The sequence below is a fragment of the Enhydra lutris genome, unplaced genomic scaffold, assembly GCF_002288905.1.
Source record: "Enhydra lutris kenyoni isolate GAN:26980312 unplaced genomic scaffold, ASM228890v2 scaffoldscaffold13, whole genome shotgun sequence".
Classification (NCBI taxonomy): Eukaryota; Metazoa; Chordata; class Mammalia; order Carnivora; family Mustelidae; genus Enhydra; species Enhydra lutris.
Genome location: NW_019154097.1, coordinates 30,698,951 through 30,718,469, shown reverse-complemented (window position 1 = coordinate 30,718,469; position 19,519 = coordinate 30,698,951). Strand labels below are relative to the sequence as shown.

Sequence of the window (19,519 nt, the reverse complement as noted above, 5' to 3'; positions counted from 1 at the left end):
GATAATATTTAAAACAGAAGGCTGGATGAAATCACGAAGGGTCTGAATGTGGATAGAGAAAAGAAAAGGTCCAAATACTATGACTTGGGGAATGTCAAAGATTTGAGGGGAAAATGAGGAATTGGCAAGGAAACTAAGAATGAGTAACCTGAAAGATAGCATGAGAGCCAGATGGAGTGGAGTCCTATTAAAAAAACTATTTCAGGGTGCCTGGGTGGCTCAGTGGGTTAAGCCTCTGCCTTTGGCTCAGGTCATGATCTCAGGGTCCTGGGATCAAGTCCCGCATCAGGCTCTCTGCTCCGCAGGGAGCCTGCTTCCTCCTCTCTCTCTCTCTCTGCCTGCCTCTCTGCCTACTTGTGCTCTCTCTGTCAAATAAATAAATAAAATCTGTTTTAAAAAAAAAAAACTTTCAGAAAGGAGTGAGTGATCAACTGTTTCACATGCTGTCACAAGGTCTTGAAAGATGAGGATTCAAAATTTACCGATAGATTTTAGCAACTAGGGGATCATTGGTGACCTTAAAAACTGCTTTAACGGAGTGATAGGTCCCGAGGGCCTGATTGGAGTGGATTTGAGGGAATGGGAGGAGAGGAACTGGATAGTAAGAACATACACAGTCATTTTGAGAAGCAGAAAAATGGCGTCATAAGTGGAAGGGAGTATAAGATCAAAGGAGGGTTTATTTTTATTTACTTATTTATTTGGAAAGATTTGTAGAGAGAGTGCTTACATGCAAGCAGGGAAAGGGACAGAGGAAGAGGGAGAGAGAATCCTCAGACAGATCCCTGCCCGCACAGAGCCCAACATGGGGCTCAGTCCCAGACCCTGAAATCATGACCTGAGCCCAAACAAGTCAGATGCTCAACTGACTGAGCCACCCTGGTGCCACCGCCCCCCACCCTGCCTTTTTTTTTTTTTTTTTTTTTTTTTTTACTTTCTTTCTTTCTTTCTTTCTTTCTTTCTTTCTTTCTTTCTTTCTTTCTTTTTTTCTTTTTAATTAACATAAAATGTATTATTTGCCCCAGGGGTATAGGTCTGTGAATCATCAGGCTTAACACATTTCGCAGCACTCACCATAGCACACATCCTCCCCAATGTCCATAACCCAGCAAGCCTATCCTTATTCGCCATCCCCCAGCAACCCTCAATTTTTTTCCTGAGATTAAGACTCTCTTATAGTTTGTCTCCCTCTCAATCCCATCTTACTTCATTTTTTCCCTCCCTAGCACCCAAGACCCCCCACCCTGCCTCTCAAATTCTTCATATCAGAGAGATCATATGATAATTGTTTTTCTCTGATTGACTTACTTCAGTCCACATAATACCCTCTAGTTCATCCACTTCATTGCAAATGGCAAGATTTGGGGTTTTTTGATGGCTGCATAGTATTCCAGTGTGTATATATACCACATATTCTTTATCCATTTATCTGTTGATGGACATCTAGGCTCTTTCCATAGTTTGGCTATTGTGGACATTGCTGCTATAAACATTCGGGTGCACGTGCCACTTCGGATCACTACATTTGTATCTTTAAGGTAAATACCCAGTAGTGCCATTGCTGGGTCATAGGGTAGCTCTATTTTCAACTTTTTGAGGAACCTCCATGCTGTTTTCTGGAGTGGCTGCACCAGCTTGCATTCCCACCAATGCAAGTAGGAGGGTTCCCCTTTCTTCGCATCCTCGCCAACATCTGTCATTTCCTGACTTGTTAATTTTAGCTGTTTACTGGTGTGAGGTAGTGTCTCACTGTGGTTTTGATTTGTATTTCCCTGATGCCAAGTGATGTTGAGCACTTTTTCATGTGTCTCTTGGCCATCTGGATGTCTTCTTCTGGTAGCTATTTTTTCTACTTCTCTTCCATAGTTAATCATTTAACAAGTTTTTAGTTAGCTCCCCAAATACACAAGGACAGCTAGGCCTTTGTAGGCCTTGCAGATACAGCAAAGAACCAGACAAAGTCCCTGCCTTCATGGATCTTGTGGGGGAGATAGACAGTAAACAACCTAGTATTGTCAGAAAGGGATAAGTGGCAAAGCAAAAAACATATTCAGGTAAAGAGGATGAGGAATGCTAGGTAGGGAATTTTGCTATTTTATATATGGTGATCAAGGAAGACCTCATTGGGAGGGTGTTGCTTGAGCAGAGTTCTGAAGGAATAAGTCAGGCAGATACTGGAAAATGGGTGTCCTAAGATGAAGGAGAGTGAGTGCGAAGGTTCTGTGATGCATGTGTGCCTGATGTATCCAAAGAATAGCAAGGAGGGATGCCCATTGACTAGAGTAGAAAAGGGGAAGAGTGGGCCCAAAGAGGTGGTGAGAGAGCTGATCATGGAGATTCTTGTAAGGAACTTAAGTTTTACTCTGGGTGAAGTGATTTCATCTGAGTAGGGATGTGATTGATAAGCTTCTTACTCCCTCCACTCCTGGTTTAAATTTAAACAACTTTTTATTATGGAAAATTTTAAACATATACAAAAATAGAGAGTGGTGAAATGAACCGCTGTATACACATCACCCAGATTTAGCAGTTATCAACTTAGGGCCAGTCTTGTGTCTTTTCTTGATTTACCTCCTCTCCCCTTCCAGATTTTTTTTTTAAAGATTTTATTTATTTATTTAGAGTGCCCTCAAGCCAGAGGGAAGGGCACAGGAAGAAGGAGACCCTCTCAAGCCAACTGCTCACTGAGCTCAGAGTCTGACTTGGGGCTCTATTCCATGATTCCAAGATCATGACCTGAGCTGAAATCAAGAGTCTGATGCTTAACCAACTGAGCCACTCAGGCGCCCGTCCGACCCCCTACCAGATGAATTTTAAGCAAATCCCAGCTATAGTATAATTTCATACCTAAATACTTCTGTATTTTTTAACGCATAAGAAAACTTAGCAGGTATTCTTTGATATTAACATTTCCCTGATTGTCTCAAATATTTCTTTTTTCTTTTGCCAGCTGTTCGTTCAGGTATAGATCTAAGGTCCACACATTTGGTTGACATGTTCCATTTCCTTTTTAATCTATATAGTCTCATTTACTTTTTTTCCTTGTAATTTATTTAAGGAACTGTGTCATTTGTCCTATTGAATTTCCTACATTCTAGATTTTGCTTATTGTATCTCTGCGGTCTCATTTAATATGTTCCTCTGCTCTCTTTATTTCCTGTAAACAGGGAATTGGATCTAAAACTTGGCTAAGATTGAAGTTTGATTTTTTGATAAGAATATTTTGTATATGCTGATCTATAATTCATATTGCATCATATTGGGAAATATGGAATAACTCTTGTCTTTTTTGTGCTGTTCAGATTGTTGGTAGAATTAGGTGTTCTTCACCCATTTTTAAGTTTCTCTCGTCAGCCTTTCTTCTAATGGTTTTAGTGGTCATTGATGAGCTTTACCTAGCTAAATTATTTCATTAGGAGTTGCAAAATAGTGATTCTAATTTTATTGGTCTTGATATAAAGACCAGCTTTTCCTAATGTATTACTTGGTTATTCTCAGATGTAGTCACTGCAAGAAAGACAGGATAAATGCTTAATTCTTACCTATTTCCTTCTCCAGATCTTGCCAGAATTAGTCATTTGTTTCGAAAATCTTAGTTCTTTTTTAGTGGTAAACGGCATTGAAAGACCAAAACTTGAACTCTAGAGGTACTCACTGGATTGGTTTCTTCCTTATAGGCCTTTCAGGGGATAGAGCTCAGAAAAAGATAAGAGGAAATACATTTTGAGTTAATGCTGATAACTCCTATTTGAATTTAGGATTATGGAGTGTTTACTTTGGTTTTATGTTTATGAATCTTTTCTCTTATGCTGAAAATCCTGGTTCCAGAATAAAAATATCACCATCATTACTAACACTATGATTACTAAAAACAGTTTGAGATTTTTTTTTTTTTTTTTCCCTTTTGTTTTGTTCCATTAGGGATGTACAAATTGCTGTGTGATAAAGTTCCTTAAAATAATTTCTCTCTTTGTAGTTAAAATGCCAACTCAATATTACACTTAGGTTTGTTCATTTCATTTTGCTTTTATTTTTAGAGATTGTACTTCTAATTTTTCTTTAATAGCTGTATAAAACATTTATATGGCTCCAAAGTTGAATACATAAAACAGGATAAAATCAGAGAACTCTAGTTTCAATTTTTTTTTTTTTTTTTTTTTTTGAGAGAGAGAGAGAGAGAGGAAGGAGCATTGGGGGGCAGAGGGAGGGAGAGAATTTTAAGCAGACTCCATGCCCAGCGCAGAGCCTGGCAGGGGCTCCATCTTAGAGTCCTGAGATCATGACCTGAGCCTAAGTCAAGAGTTGGATGCTTAATTGACTGGGCCACCCAGGTGCCCCTAGATAGTCAATTTGAAAAAGGTTTTGGTTTTTCGGTCCACTTAAATCTCTATATAAGTATATTTATATTCATATACTGTTCTTTTTAGGTTACAGGTAGCATATTGTAGGGATGCCCAGGTGGCTCAGTCAGTTGAGCTTCTGCCTTCACCTCAGGTCATGATCTCTGGGTCCTGGGATGGAGCCCTGTGTGAGGCTCCCTGCTTAGCGAGGAGTCTGCTTTTCCCTCTCCCTCTGCTCCTACCCCCTGCTTGTGCATGCCTGTACGCTCTCGCTCTCTCCCAAATAAATAAATAAAATCTTTTTTAAAAAAGTGTACTGTATACACTATTTTATGCAAAACTTTTTTCACTTAGCAACACATTCTGGGAATATATAGAGATAGGCTTCATTCCATTTTATAGCTTCGGAATTCAAATGAAATTATTTGTAGTATGCCATGATATGGATGTGCCAGAGTTTAGCCAACCTGTCTCCTGTTGAAGGACATTTGATTGTTTTCAGGCTTTTGTTGTTGCAAATGGCACTTCAGTGAATAGCCTAATGGATGTGTGTTGTGTTATATTTTATTTTCCCCAGTGTATCTAAGAATCCTGGAAGTGGTATTGTTGGGTCAGACAGTAAATATATGATTTCCCTTGATATTGCCAAATTCCCTTTCATAGGTGTTTTTCTGTTTTGCATTCTTCTAATAATGTACAGAATGTTATTTCCCCATATCCATAAAGTTTTAGATTTTTGCCAATCTCATAGATGTGGAATGGTATCTCAGCATAGTTTCAATTTACATATCCCTTGTTATAAATGTGGTTGAGCATTTTCCATTTGTTAAGAGCCATTTGAATATCTTTTTCTGTGAACATTTCATATTCCTTTTTCCATAGAGTTGTTCAGTGTCTACTTTTAGAATCTTTATATAGCAGGAATATTAACCTGTCTTCTTTCCTACTTTATCATGTTTCTTTTTACTTGGCTAATTTTTTCCACACACAAAAATATTTTTATTTATATTTATTTATTTATTTATTTGACAGAGAGAGAAATTATAAGTAGGCAGAGAGGCAGACAGAGAGAGGGGGGAAGCAGGCTCTCTGCTGAGCAGAGAGCCCAATGCGGGGCTCGATCTCAGGACGCTGAGACCATGACCTGAGCTGAAGGCAGAGGCTTAACCCACTGAGCCATACAGGCGCCCCAAAAGTATTTTTATTTTATGTGGTCAAATTGATCAATTTTTTTTCTTATTGTGATGTTTATAGCCTAACATTTTAAAAGACTCTTGTTGGCTGGTGTGTTGGAAAGAGACTGGTGGGAGCAGACCTGGGTGAGGCAAGGGCAGAAACAAGATCAGTTTGAATGTGGTGGTAATAATCCAGCATTGGTAACTGTGGAAGTGGTTCTGATTATATTCTGAAATTTTTGTTAATGGATAGGATGTTGGATGTGTGAGAAAGAGAAGAGTGAAGGTGACTCCCAAGTTTTTGGCCTAGCATGATTCAGTTGCCATTAACTAAGGAGGAGAGGCCTGTGGGAGGGGCAGGTTTGGGGGAAGATTGGTTATGGACATGTAAACTTTGAGATACCTATTGGACATCCAGGTGGAGGTATCAAATAGAAAGTTGAATATGTGAGCCTCTAATTTCAGGGAGTGTTTAGGTCCATGAATAATCCTTTGGGAGCTATCAGCATGTGGAGGATATTTATTTAGGTTTTCCGTTTTTATTTATTTTTTTATTGAGGTATGCTTTCTAGATTCTGAAATGTACAGATATTAAGTATGTAGTTCAATGACTTGTGACAAACATATACACCTGTGTAATCCCAGTCAAGTATAGAGCATTTGTGTACCCCAGAAAGTTCCCTTGTGCCTCTTTCTAGTTAGGCTGCTGCCCAGAGGCAGCTGTTGTTCTAATTTATATTACCACGACTTAGTTTCTCCTCAAGTTGATAATATTTAAAACAGAAGGCTGGATGAAATCACGAAGGGTCTGAATGTGGATAGAGAAAAGAAAAGGTCCAAATACTATGACTTGGGGAATGTCAAAGATTTGAGGGGAAAATGAGGAATTGGCAAGGAAACTAAGAATGAGTAACCTGAAAGATAGCATGAGAGCCAGATGGAGTGGAGTCCTATTAAAAAAACTATTTCAGGGTGCCTGGGTGGCTCAGTGGGTTAAGCCTCTGCCTTTGGCTCAGGTCATGATCTCAGGGTCCTGGGATCAAGTCCCGCATCAGGCTCTCTGCTCCGCAGGGAGCCTGCTTCCTCCTCTCTCTCTCTCTCTGCCTGCCTCTCTGCCTACTTGTGCTCTCTCTGTCAAATAAATAAATAAAATCTGTTTTAAAAAAAAAAAACTTTCAGAAAGGAGTGAGTGATCAACTGTTTCACATGCTGTCACAAGGTCTTGAAAGATGAGGATTCAAAATTTACCGATAGATTTTAGCAACTAGGGGATCATTGGTGACCTTAAAAACTGCTTTAACGGAGTGATAGGGCCCGAGGGCCTGATTGGAGTGGATTTGAGGGAATGGGAGGAGAGGAACTGGATAGTAAGAACATACACAGTCATTTTGAGAAGCAGAAAAATGGCGTCATAAGTGGAAGGGAGTATAAGATCAAAGGAGGGTTTATTTTTATTTACTTATTTATTTGGAAAGATTTGTAGAGAGAGTGCTTACATGCAAGCAGGGAAAGGGACAGAGGAAGAGGGAGAGAGAATCCTCAGACAGATCCCTGCCCGCACAGAGCCCAACATGGGGCTCAGTCCCAGACCCTGAAATCATGACCTGAGCCCAAACAAGTCAGATGCTCAACTGACTGAGCCACCCTGGTGCCACCGCCCCCCACCCTGCCTTTTTTTTTTTTTTTTTTTTTTTTTTTAATATGAGCAGTATTTCGGGTACCTTTGTGCTCATGCATTTACTCCAGTAGAGGGAAAGCTGAAAATGGGAGAGAATTGCCTGAGTGATGCCCTTGAGTCAGCAAGAAGTCAGTCCCTGGATGCACAAAGGAGGGGCTGGCCTGAGGGAGGGGCCGAGGCAGGTTATTCATGGAAGTAGGAGGAAAGGCAGGTAGTGGTACAGGTGAGAACATGCAAAAGGTCTCTTTTGGTTGTTTCTGTTTTTTTCAGGAGGAAGGAAGGGAGGGAGAAAGGGGATGGAGGTGACGGGAGAGGAGGTGGGGGACAGAGGAAAGAAATGTCAGAGGTTGAGGAAAGAGGACTCAGTTTGAATTAGTCTGAGAATGGCATTGTTAATATATCATCTCTTCAGCCCCAACCTTACTGATAACAGTTGTGTGACTTTGGTAAGTCACTTTTGTTTGCTACACCTCCGTTTGTTTATGGAATGAGTAGTAACCCATCTCTTAAGGCTGTTGTGAGGACAAGTTGAGAAAACACCTAGCATTGTTCCCAACCCATAGTAGGTATTTAATAAAGGGTTATTCCTTTCCCAAGTGTAGCAATAAAACTGTTAGTAGATTATGCACAGAATAATACTTGTAATACTTAGAATACCATGAATACCCTTTTCAAATGTCTATTTAACATCTGTTGTCCTTATATATTCAGATTCTGGAATTGGAGAGTCAGGTGCCACATTTTTAAAAAGAATTAGATCTTTTTCTCCTGATTTGCCACTTCCGTCTATAGGGATTGATTGGATAAATTTATCCCACTAGTTTGTTGAAAAGATGGTTTTAGTCACGTTTTTCAAAAGTTCTAAGTCACCATTTCAGAGTTCTGTTTGATCTAAGTTCAGTTTGGCTGTACTTAAGAATGGAATGGGGTTGAACCTATTCATTGCGGATTTTAAGTTCTAAGATTGATTTTAAAAAAACTTTTTTTTTTAAGATTTTATTTATTTGACAGAGAGAGATCACAAGTAGAGAGAGAGTGAGAGAGAGGAGGAAGCAGGCTCCCTGCCTAGCAGAGAGCCTGATGTGGGACTCGATCCCAGGACCCCGAGATCATGACCTGAGCTGAAGGCAGAGGCTTAACCCACTGAGCCACCCAGGCAGCCCTGATTTTAAAATTTAATATGGAAATTTTCTAATATTTACGAAAATAAAAAGTGTAAAGTATAATAAATTTCCATGTACTTATCTAGCTACCACCTTAAATGATATTCAGATTAATATGGACACTTAAATGATCTTTGAGAAGATGTGGAACTAACTTGTCTTGATTTACTAATGAGTAAGAGCTAAAGATTCTGATTTAATAATAATTTGAATTCCTTCAATCATTAATTTATTCATTGATTCATGCAACAAAATTTATTGGGGGTTAGCTTTATTCATTAGTGCCTAATGGCTAAGAGCCTTGCCTGATTGCAAATCTCAGCTCTGCTACTTACTAGCTGTGTTGCCTAAGGCTAATCAAAGTATTCTAAGCTTCAGTTTCCACATTGGCAAAATTAAGATAATGCTAGTATCTACCTCATAGTTTGTTAGGTTTGTTAGGAGGAGTAATTGAGATACACTGGATTGCTCGGTAAATGTTAGCTGCTGTTATTATAGATATCATTTCTCATTTTCCTCCTCCTCCTCTTTGTCTTCCAGATTTTGTGCTAGGTGTCCCTGGAGAGTATGAGGGGATTAAGATGTAGACCTTCCCCTTGAAGAACTAGAATTCCAGAATCCCAGAGTATTCGAGCCAGGAGAGATTTTCAGGATTATCTAGTTGGGCAAGCCCAGAGAGCCTTAGTGAATTGCCCAGTATCACAACATCTTTAAGTGGCAAAGCCAGGCCAAAGCTCAGGTCCTTTAGTTGTGAAGGCTCTTGTGACAGAATGGCTGCTCTGTTGGCTTGACTGTGCCCCACTCCTCAAACCCCAGTCCTTCTAAATTGACAGTCCTGACCTGTTTTCAGGACTCTGCCTTTTCAGTGTGTAAACATCGAAGTACATGTGAGGCTTTTTGCACGTATTGGACCTGAATGTGCCCTGGACACTCTCTCCTTGAGATTCCAGGGAAGACTTGCTAGGAAAGGTAGACAGGCTGTCTCTCTGTGTAATCACAACGATGTTCTTATCTTCTTCTTGTATCACAGCCCAGGAGTTAAAGTCACTGTTTGAAAAAAAGTCCCTCAAAGAGAAACCTCCAAGTTCTGGAAAGCAGTCAATATTATCTGTACGGCTAGAGCAGTGCCCTCTGCAGCTGAATAACCCATTTAACGAGTATTCCAAATTTGATGGCAAGGTAAGTAAAAATAAAACGTTGTCTTTTTGAATAAAACCTCAGTTGTGTGGAATTGTTTTTGTTATTATTATTATTATTAGATTTAGGGCTTCAAAAACGACTCAATTATAGAATGTCATTCACATTTTCTATGACCGAGGATGTAAAAAGTTCTGAATTTGGGCTATATACTGTTTCCACAGCAGTATATTTGGAGGATTAAAACAAAAACAGTCTTGAGATATTTGTCCATGTACTCTTTTTCTGTGTTTCATCTTCCAAGTATACTTGAGGGTTTGGGTTGTTGGGTTGTGATGAATCAAGGCCTGATGGTGTTGGGAAAGCTTTGAAGGTGGTTCTGGGGAGACAGTTTGCATTGTTTTGGTCTGATTCTTTATTATAACTGTAGAAATTGTTGAGCTTAAAGCTTCATTTCAGATTTCTAGGCCATTGTTTTTATGTCAGTATTTCATTGTAGGGAATCTTGTTTGACACTCATTATGCGGGATGACTTTATTTTTTTCTGTTTGTTCTAACAATTTGCAGTTTAAAAATTAAAACATGTCTATTTTCCTTTTAGGAAAAGGGCCACCATTGTAGGCGGAGTATAGTCGCCCTTGCAGCACCCTCTCTCCCCACGCTCCCTGCCCTCTGTGTCTCTGTGCGGAGCTGAGCTGGGCTTCTTTGAGGAGACAGTAGCAGTTGATTTTTATATTTATTGCCATTATATTTGCTGTCTGGCAGTGGCTTGGAGGTGCTGAGTGATAGCTTGTTGCCTGGAGGGGTTGCGTACAATTTGTTTTATTTTAACACCACTGCAATTAATAAACATACAGGCTCGTTGCTTATGTTTCCATTTTTTCACATTTAACTTCTGGTTATGTGCTGGTTCTTTCAGTTGTCTGAGCAAGGAGGTGTTTTCTCTTCGAAACACTTCTACCTCATAAGGTTCCATATGAAGCATATATGGCTACAGACAAGTGAGGTTGTTGATGTTGGTGGGAAAGGAGAGCCAAGAACTGGAAACAAAATGTGGAAGTTCCATAAAGATACTAATATGCTCAGGAGTTGCCTCCAAAAAAATCTGAAAGGACTTTTAGTAAATGAGAGATTGTACTGATGTAAAGCCTCTCTTTAGCCTGCCCCTCCCACCACTCCTGTTTCTTGTGGAATGTAGCAAAGAGAAGGAAGTGTCCCCCTAGGGGACAGGAATGTCAGTCTCTGGAAAATGGAGAGTTGGACTGTAGGATTTGTTTTTAAATACTACAGTTGATTCATTTAGATATATATGTGTGAGCGTTATTATTGGAATTAGGTTACATGGCTGGAATATATTTGCTTCCTTTGTCTGATACCATCTCATTGTTTAAGGACATAATTGCTGGAATAATACTCTGTAAAAATACTTGATGCCGACAAAATAGCACAGATATTTTAAAATATTATGTCCTAGAATTCCTATTATACCACTAGATTTTATTTTATAAATTACTTAGCTTTGGATTTGAGAGAAAGTTGTAAGGTGTCTTTGGTATATATCTAACTTTCAAAGAGCCAGGGAGAAATTTAAAAAAAAAAAAAATGAAGCCATTTCCTTGGTCACAAAGGAATTATTTTTGCTAGCTGTGTTTACACTTAAGGCTCTCCATACTTTTGTCATATCAAATCTATTTGTAATCAGCAAAAGGTATATGCATGGAGCAGTCACCATTACACTTTGATTAAGAAAGATTTATATATCGATAAGTCTATCCCGTGATGCGATGCTATTTTATTATTAGCCTCCATATTACAAATGCTAAAATACAATTAAACTCTTGTTCTCATCTATTATTTAATATTGATGCGTTTGGCAGATATGTAATGAAAGTGGCTAATATTTGAAGGATATTGTACTGTACATATTAAATTAGTCTTTCTTTATCTTTGTGAAATGCATCAATATGATATTCAATGACATCTCAATGATTAATAGAGAATTACACTTGAGTCAAGCCTTTTTGTAACCTAGAAATTAAAATGACTATTCAAATAACACCTCAAAATGATCAAATTAGCATTTTGTGATTGCATAATAATGGGATTGTAGTAGTTATAACAGCGCCATGGCTGCCTCTAGAGTTAAGATCATGTCAACCCCTTGATAATAAAGCCTTTCTGTGAGAGTCGACTTTAATAATTTCCAGATTGATTCTTCCCATAAATCACTTGACGTTCAGCACTAAATTTTTGTTACTGTTGTAACTTAAAATTATTTTATTTTTATTCAGCTCATATTTAAGAAGTGAAATGAGTGTCCTGTTTTAATTATTCACCATCTTGTCATTGAACTCCATGCTTTTTGCTTCAAATATAAGGGTTTTTCGTGGACTTTGATAGTCCTTTTTTTTTTTTTTTTTCCTGTGAAGGTTTGTTAAAGCCACTAAAATATGTACAGAGTTTTCCTGTACAGATATTCACAATGCTTTTCTTGGGAATAACGCTTGCCTTATTTACATAATTAACTGAGTTGCTTAGGTCTCTTGGGCAAATGGTACATAATTGGGGAGAGAAGGGGATAGGGAAGAGTTTGGGGTCTAATTAAATATGCTAAAAAACTACTTAATTATGTATTTCCTCAAGAGACTGACTGCTGTGAAATCCTCCTTAAGATTAAACTAGCGTTAGATTTGAAAAAAGGATTTTGTTTTTGGTGTGGCTTTACAATTCATTGTAGGTAAGCCAGCATGTCTAGTGTCTTTAATGGTTTGTGCAAACTGGATTGTTGTTGGTTTTAGTGATTCTAAGGGTAAGCATCTTTTAGCTATTATGCTAAATTAAAGCAAATACTATTCAGATAGTGGTACCTGTAGCAGTTTAATAATTTCATTTTTTAAAAGTGTTGATTAATAATTTCTTAGAGGAATACAATTGAGAGAGAAAGACTGTGCTTAGGCATGTGCTTTGTTGTAATTTTAATAATTTTTTGGATCTGATTTATTATTATGTTTTCTTTAGTAAATTGGTGACCTGTGACCTGTTTTAGATTCATTGATTATTAGTAACTCTGTTTACTGATGATTTGAAAAAAGTCCAAAATAGATTGCAAGTGGCTTTAAGGAATGCTTGCTTGGTCGCACAAGGCAAAACCAGGCTCAGCCATCTGCCTGCATTCTTTGGGCTTGTTGAAAACAGGCCTCAAAAAGCTTAATTAAGGGGCGCCTGGGCGGCTCAGTGGGTTAGGCCGCTGCCTTCGGCTCAGGTCGTGATCTCAGGGTCCTGGGATCGAGTCCCGCGTCGGGCTCTCTGCTCAGCGGGGAGCCTGCTTCCCTCTCTCTCTCTCTCTCTGCCTGCCTCTCTGCCTACTTGTGATCTCTCTCTGTCAAACAAATAAATAAAATCTTTAAAAAAAAAAAAAAAGCTTAATTAACAAAATCTCTGTTCTAAAGATTGAGATAATCAGAAAACTTCTTGTGACAGTCCTTCTGATTTCACTGTATGTGGGATATATTGGGTTTGACAAGGAGTTGCTTTGAGGGAATGGGCTCATTCATGGTAAGTGAATACTCACTCAGCACTTACGTAAGTAGCCCCAGATACGTGAATTTCTGTCCTGTCTTTCTACCTGTTTCATATGAAGTCATGTTTTTGCAAGTATCTAACCCTTTCCATTCCATGCCTTATCACTTACTTGAGAAACTTTTGCTAGTACATCACCACTATTCTGGTTAAACTGAATTTGCAAATATTATCATCATTAGTAGACTGTTCAAATTTTATTTTATTTTATTTATTTACTTTCAAAAAGTATTTACTTGAGAGAGAGCAAGTGAGAAAGAGAGCATGGGTCGGGGTGGGCAGAGGGAGAGGAGGAAGCAGACTCCCTACTGAGCAGGGACCCCCCCCCCAACTTGGGGCTCAATCCCAGGACCCCGGGATCATGACCTGATGAAAGTAGACGCTTAACTAACTGAGACACTCAAGCGCCCCTTATTTTATTTTTGTAAGTAGGCTCCATGCCCAGCTTGGAGCCTGGTGCAGGGCTTGAACTCACACCCCTGAGATCAAGACCTGAGCTGCGATTAAGAGTCAGCAGCTTAACTGACTGAGCCATCCAGGCACCCCCATTAGAATTTTAAATATCCATTTCCTGTCAGTATAGTTACTAACAAAGAAATGATAATGATTATCGGTTTTGGCATCTTGGTCAGATTTTCCATCTCTCCAAACCTCAGTTTCTTTACCTATTAAAGAAATGAGAGTTCTTCCTCAAGGCTGATGAGACCATCAAATAGGATAATAGTAGGGTAGAGCACCTAGCACAGTGAGAAGCAATGTAATTTACTTTGTGACCTATTTTGTAGTAAGACCTGAGTTTGAATTTGGACCCTACCACTTGACAGTGTTGACCTCAGGCTAGTTACTTAACCTTATGAAGTGGTCCAGTCCTTGTATGTGGGTTGAGATGATGATAATGTTCTTTCTCATGAGGATTAATTGAGATAAGGTCTGTTTACCAAGACAGGTAGCACATAATGGGAAGCACTCAACAGATATCCCACTTCCGCCCCTCTCTGTAAAGGATGAGGGCTGGTGATGTCGTCCCTTCTTAATGTACTTCATTAGATATTGACAGGATCGAGTGAGAGAAAGTGTGTCTTGAATCCAGGAGTTCAGAATAGCATTGTTCAACAGGACGTGCAGCAGACTGGGTGAAGTTCTGCCTGAAGTCCAGCGAGTCCAGTGAGGCTTTGAGCTTTAACTTTAAATAGGAAGATTGAGTCAAGTAAGTACTTCTTCTTTTTTTTTTTTTTTTTTGGCTATGATTTTTTTTTTTTAAACATCGTAGAAGGTAGTTCAATATTAGTCATTGTTTGGTAGTTTACTAAAACGTGAAGTATTTCTTTGACTTCGCTAAATTCTACTCTAAATATAAGGAGAATGTTTGTCTTGAGTGCTTAAAAAAGCAGAACCCCTTCTTGTTCATATAGACAACCTTGACTGTGATTGTGTTAACTTATTAGAAAGTAACCATTTCTCTGTTAGAAAGTGTTTTAACGAAGCTGCAGAGAGCATGGGGGAAGGGATAATTCATGAGTGCTAATTGCTTGGCTGTTAATTTTCATAAGTGTTGATAGAAGCAGTTCCTTAAATTAAACTTTGTTTAAAATGTATCAGGGGAAATATTCCACAATGTCGAGCCTGAAGTGAAAATTAATATGAATGCTGTGGCAATTAACACATACTGGTTAATAGCTTTTAGCAGCATTTTGGGATGATAGTCCTTAAATACATTTTTGCATGCTGCTCTTGTTTCAGCATTGTTCCAGTCTATGTCTGGATAATTATGAACAAATGTTTTCTACAATCATGGGCATTAAATAGCTCTTTTCAAAGAAAGTCACTTAAAACTTCGCAGAAAAGCATGAAGCCACTGAGAAATGTGGCAAACTTAGGAAAGGTCAGCGAATTGAAATTGCGTTTAAAAAAATTGCCTTGATCGCTTCTTGGCCTTTTGGCTAAGATCAAGTGTAAAAAAAATTGCCTTGAGAGGAAAATGCTCCTCATTTGAACTTGGAATATTTGCTATTGTAATGGGATGGTCCCTCTAATATGTTAAGCAACTTCAGTTCAGGATCTCTTTCCAAAAAATTGTAATCTGGACTTTATTGTTGGTTATGTTTCTAGATAGTGGCTTTTGCTTAGGGCTGCCTGAGCTGAGGTGTGGTTTTGAGCCTAAGAGCCTCCTGGTTTTTGAGTTTCTTTCTCTTTTCCACCCATCAAGTTGACCAGCCCCCACTCTTTCTGGGGTTCACTTGCTTTTAGTGCCCATCCAGAGACAATCTAAGAGTATTTTGTTTTTTGTTTTGTTTTGTTTTGTTTTGTTTTTAAAGATTTTATTTATTTGACAGAGATCACAAGTAGGCAGAGAGGCAGGCAGAGAGAGGGGAGGAAGCAGGCTCCCTGCTGAGCAGAGAGCCCAATGCGGGGCTCGATCCCAGGACCCTGGGATCATGACCTGAGCCGAAGACAGATGCTCAACCAACTGAACCACCCAGGTGCCCAGTCTGTTCTATTTCTAAAGGAAGATATTAGGTATTCGCTACCTCTTTACACATTATGATATACTAATAGAAGTACCAAATTCATTATTTTAAGGATATCTTTTAACAAGATTATTTCCCCCTTACCATTGTATTAATGCATTTCTCTTCCTGTTGCTTGACATTATACTGAAAATCCCAAGGAGAGATTTTGGGATTTCTGTCTGGGTGGTACTCAAAATGAATTAAACAGGAATCTTACCATGAAAGACAGTGTTTTCAGCATTTGACTCTGCAGTTAAATTCTGAAGACTGAGTTCTTAAAACTAGCTCACTCCATTTGGAGCTGCTTCCGTCCAGGCCTTGTTTCTGCCAGTCTGTAGAGGCTTCTTCTGATTCTAGAGGAATCTTCTAGAAATTCCTGTCAGAGGTAGAATTGACCATTGGTTTTAGAGGCTTCTCAAAGGAAGGCAGAATTTTGCAGTAGAAAGAACATAATTATCAGGCTTGAATTAGAATTCCAACTTTGCCACTTACTTGCTGGGGTGATATCAGGCAAATCACTTTATCTCCTTTTTTTTTTTTTAAAGATTTATTTACTTATGAGAGAGAGAGCATGAGCAGGAGCGACAGAGGGAGAGAGAATCCCAAGCAGACTCCACACTGAGCACAGAGCCCAATGTGGGACTCAATCCAAAGACCCTGAGATCATGACCTGAGCCAAAACCAAGAGTTGGATGCCCAACTGACTGTGGCACCCAGGCGCCCCTCACTTTACCTCTTTGAGCCTGTTTTCATATGTCTAAAATGAAGTTATTGTTATCTTTAAATGTTGTCACAAAGATTTAATGAAAAGGGGAGTTGCTTACATAGAAAGTGCCTGGTGCATGGTCAGTGCTGAGAGGTTTATTAGTTTCCTTTCATTTTACCACAGTGCCATTCATTTGCTTCATATTTAATGAGGGCCTACTATGTACCAGACACTGTTAAGTAGAATCTGGATTCAGTGGTGAACAAAAGCATAACCTGGTTTTGATCTCATGGAACTTTTTCTCTTGGCTGGAAGATAGATGCTACGTAACCAGTCATCCTACTGGTTGCAAAGTTGCCATCATAGTATAATCACAACTGATTAATCACTAAGTACTGGGGAGAGGCAGTTGAGACCTTCAGAGTTTTATCATAGGGGCATCTGACCTACTCTAAGGGGTCAAGGATGGTATCCCTGTGAAGGTGACTCTTGATTTGAGAGCTGAAGGATGAGTAAGAGCTGAGTAGGTGAAGGGGGAGGAGAAAGGATGAATGGAGGCCCTGAAGAAAGGGATAGCTTGGCAGTTTTGAGGAATTGAAAGAAGGGTAGGTCTTTGGGGACCCGGCGGGGGGGGTGTAGGTAGAGTGTGGTACAAGGTAAAGCCACAGGCCAGACCATGTAGGTCTGGTGGAATTGTCCTCTTTAAGAGTATTGGCAGACCTTTGACAAGTTTAAATGAGGAGATGAGGTAATCAGATTTGTGCTTTGAAAAGATCTGAAGGGAATACACTTGAGAAGGGTTTGTGAGGCCAAAGAGACCAATCAAGAAACTTTGCATTGGTCCAGTTGGGAGAGATGGTAACTTGGGCTAACTTATTGGTGATGTAGAAGGAATGGATAAACTCATTTTTAGTGTTTAGTGTTTAGAGATATTTAGTAAGTAAAAGTGCTAGGACTTGATGATGGATTGCATGTTAAGGAATAGGGGAGAGAGGGGTTTCAAGGATGATATCCTGATCTGATTCTGGCTTGTAGAACTGAATGGATGATGATTCCATCCCTGAATTAGGAAGCACCGAGGGGCGCCTGGGTAGTTTAGTTGGTTAAGTGACCAACTCTTTGATCTCAACTCAGGTCTTGATTGCAGGGTCATGAGTTCTAGCCCTGGCTTGGGCTCCATGCTGGGTATGGAGCCTACTTAAAAAAAAAAAAAGGCCCTAAAATGAGGCAAGATGTTGACCTTCATGAGCTAGTTTGGGCCTGGTGACTGCAGATCACACTTTCTTACCATGCCCTTGAAGACACTACACTGTTTTGGTGGGGTAAGGGGTATGCGGCATACCCTTCTTGTTTGGTTTGTATTTGGGGCATGTGAGGCAAGGGTCTCTGAGGTGGGAGTGGGCTGGGAGCCAGGAGCCTCTTCTTTGTCCCTACTTCACAGACAGCTTTGGAACTCTGGCTAAAGAATTGCCCTGGGAGTTGGTCACCTCTTACTCTGAAATGGGTTATACTCTCAGATGCCCAACCCAGCTCACCAGGCTGTTAAGAAGAGAAAATGAGAGAGTTATTTTAGATGAGGCAAATGTCAGGTGTCATTTAAGAAACTATATTGATTGTAATTCTTGGATATTAGAGGACTAAGAGGCAAAACATGGACATGTTTTTATTATAACAAGATTACTGTTGTAGTACTATCTTCTTCCTAATTAATTACCAGATTAGTAGACAAAATTTGGTTGGAATGTATATCAAGCACCAAGGTTCCAGGAAAAGCCTAGGAGACAGTCCTTGTAGGTGTGGTGAGGCTAGGCATGGTGGGATTTTATACTGAGTGCCCTCATATGGGGCACCTTGGTCCGTATAATTTGCAGTGAAGAGATTTCCTTGTGCCTCAGAGTACTAGACCCTGATTTTACTGTCTTGAAGAGAACAATGCAGAGAATCAAATGACAACCCAGGATCACTCAGCTGGGCATAGAATCTAAGTGTTCTTATTCTCAGAGGGTTTGTTTTTGTTTTTGTTTTTGTTTTTCATTCTTAATGACATTCATATTTACAAAATGGAAACTCGAGTTCTAGAAAACAACATGGTAGAAAGAACATGGGTATGGAATCAAAAGATGTGGGCTTTAACTCTGGTCATGCCATGGGGCCTGGGACAAGTCACCTCCCATCTCTAAACCTTGGTTTCTGCCTGTTTAGAATGAGGAACTCAGCTTGGATGACCTCTTGGATTCCTTTTGTCTTTAAGGTTCCATCGTTTTGTGATTGGGGAGGTGATTGACACAGTGACATGTAAGTTATAAATGGGAAAACTTCAACTCTTGAAGTTTTGATATTTGATGTGTATGTTGGTACTTTCCTCTTTTAATTGATTATAACAAAGCTGTGATGTAGGTAGTGTCACCTCCATTTTATGGCTGAGGACACCGAGGCTCAGAAAGGGAAAGTGATGTGCTCAGGAATACACTAATTATGTGGCAGAGCAGGGGTTCAACTCCCTTTTCCTTATTCCAATACCACAGCTGTTTTTCCTACACTCTTTTACAGCCATTGTTACGGAGGAAACAAAAACACTGTTAATAATCGAAAAATTTTTAAATTTAAAAACAAAAGGATTTTCCTTTTACCAGGGCCCTTGAGATCTGACAGACTGTTTTGGATCTTATTGTCAGTTGTGTCTCTTGGGTAAGTTACTGCATCTTGTAAACCTCAGTTTTCTTACATGTGAAAAAAGAAAGGAGATACCGGGACTAGAGAACGCTGCAGTGCTTTGTACGTAGAATGTAGTTTATGTCCCACAGATGCCTTTTTATTTCCACTGCCCTTCCTGGTGTACAGAGTTGATTCATTTGTCTATCCAGCCAAGAAATTACTTATTAAGCATCTATACTGTACTGGTTTGTTTCAAATGTGTATTATCTACAGGCTCTGTGCTAGGCACTGATAAGTAAGATAGGACTAACTGCCCTGGAGGAACTTGAAGGTGAGAGTGGCCATAGCGCCAACAAGTGGAGGAACCACACTTCACAGTCAGGATTGTGCCCTGTGCTGTGGACTGTGACAGTGGCCCATGACATCAGGTCCATGAACAACTAACTGGAGAATAAATGTGAGAGGTAGTGTTGTAGAGACTGTGGGAGTGTGGAGGCAGCAATAATGTTCATCTGGTTTGTTATCATAGGTAGATTTGTCTGAACTTTGATTATACTGATTCCTAGACAGCAGATA

At 39.5% G+C, this 19,519-nt stretch overlaps 1 protein-coding gene across 11 annotated transcripts in view; it reads left to right on the top strand.

The window, feature by feature from the left end:
• Window positions 1–19,519, top strand: part of LOC111145709 (mitogen-activated protein kinase associated protein 1) — a 250,961-nt gene that overhangs the window by 41,168 nt on the left and 190,274 nt on the right. For all 11 annotated transcript variants that reach the window (XM_022500841.1, XM_022500849.1, XM_022500848.1 and 8 more), the window contains one exon: window positions 9,387–9,535. In XM_022500841.1, coding sequence (XP_022356549.1) covers window positions 9,387–9,535 — 149 coding nt within the window. The remainder of the gene's footprint in view (window positions 1–9,386; window positions 9,536–19,519) is intronic.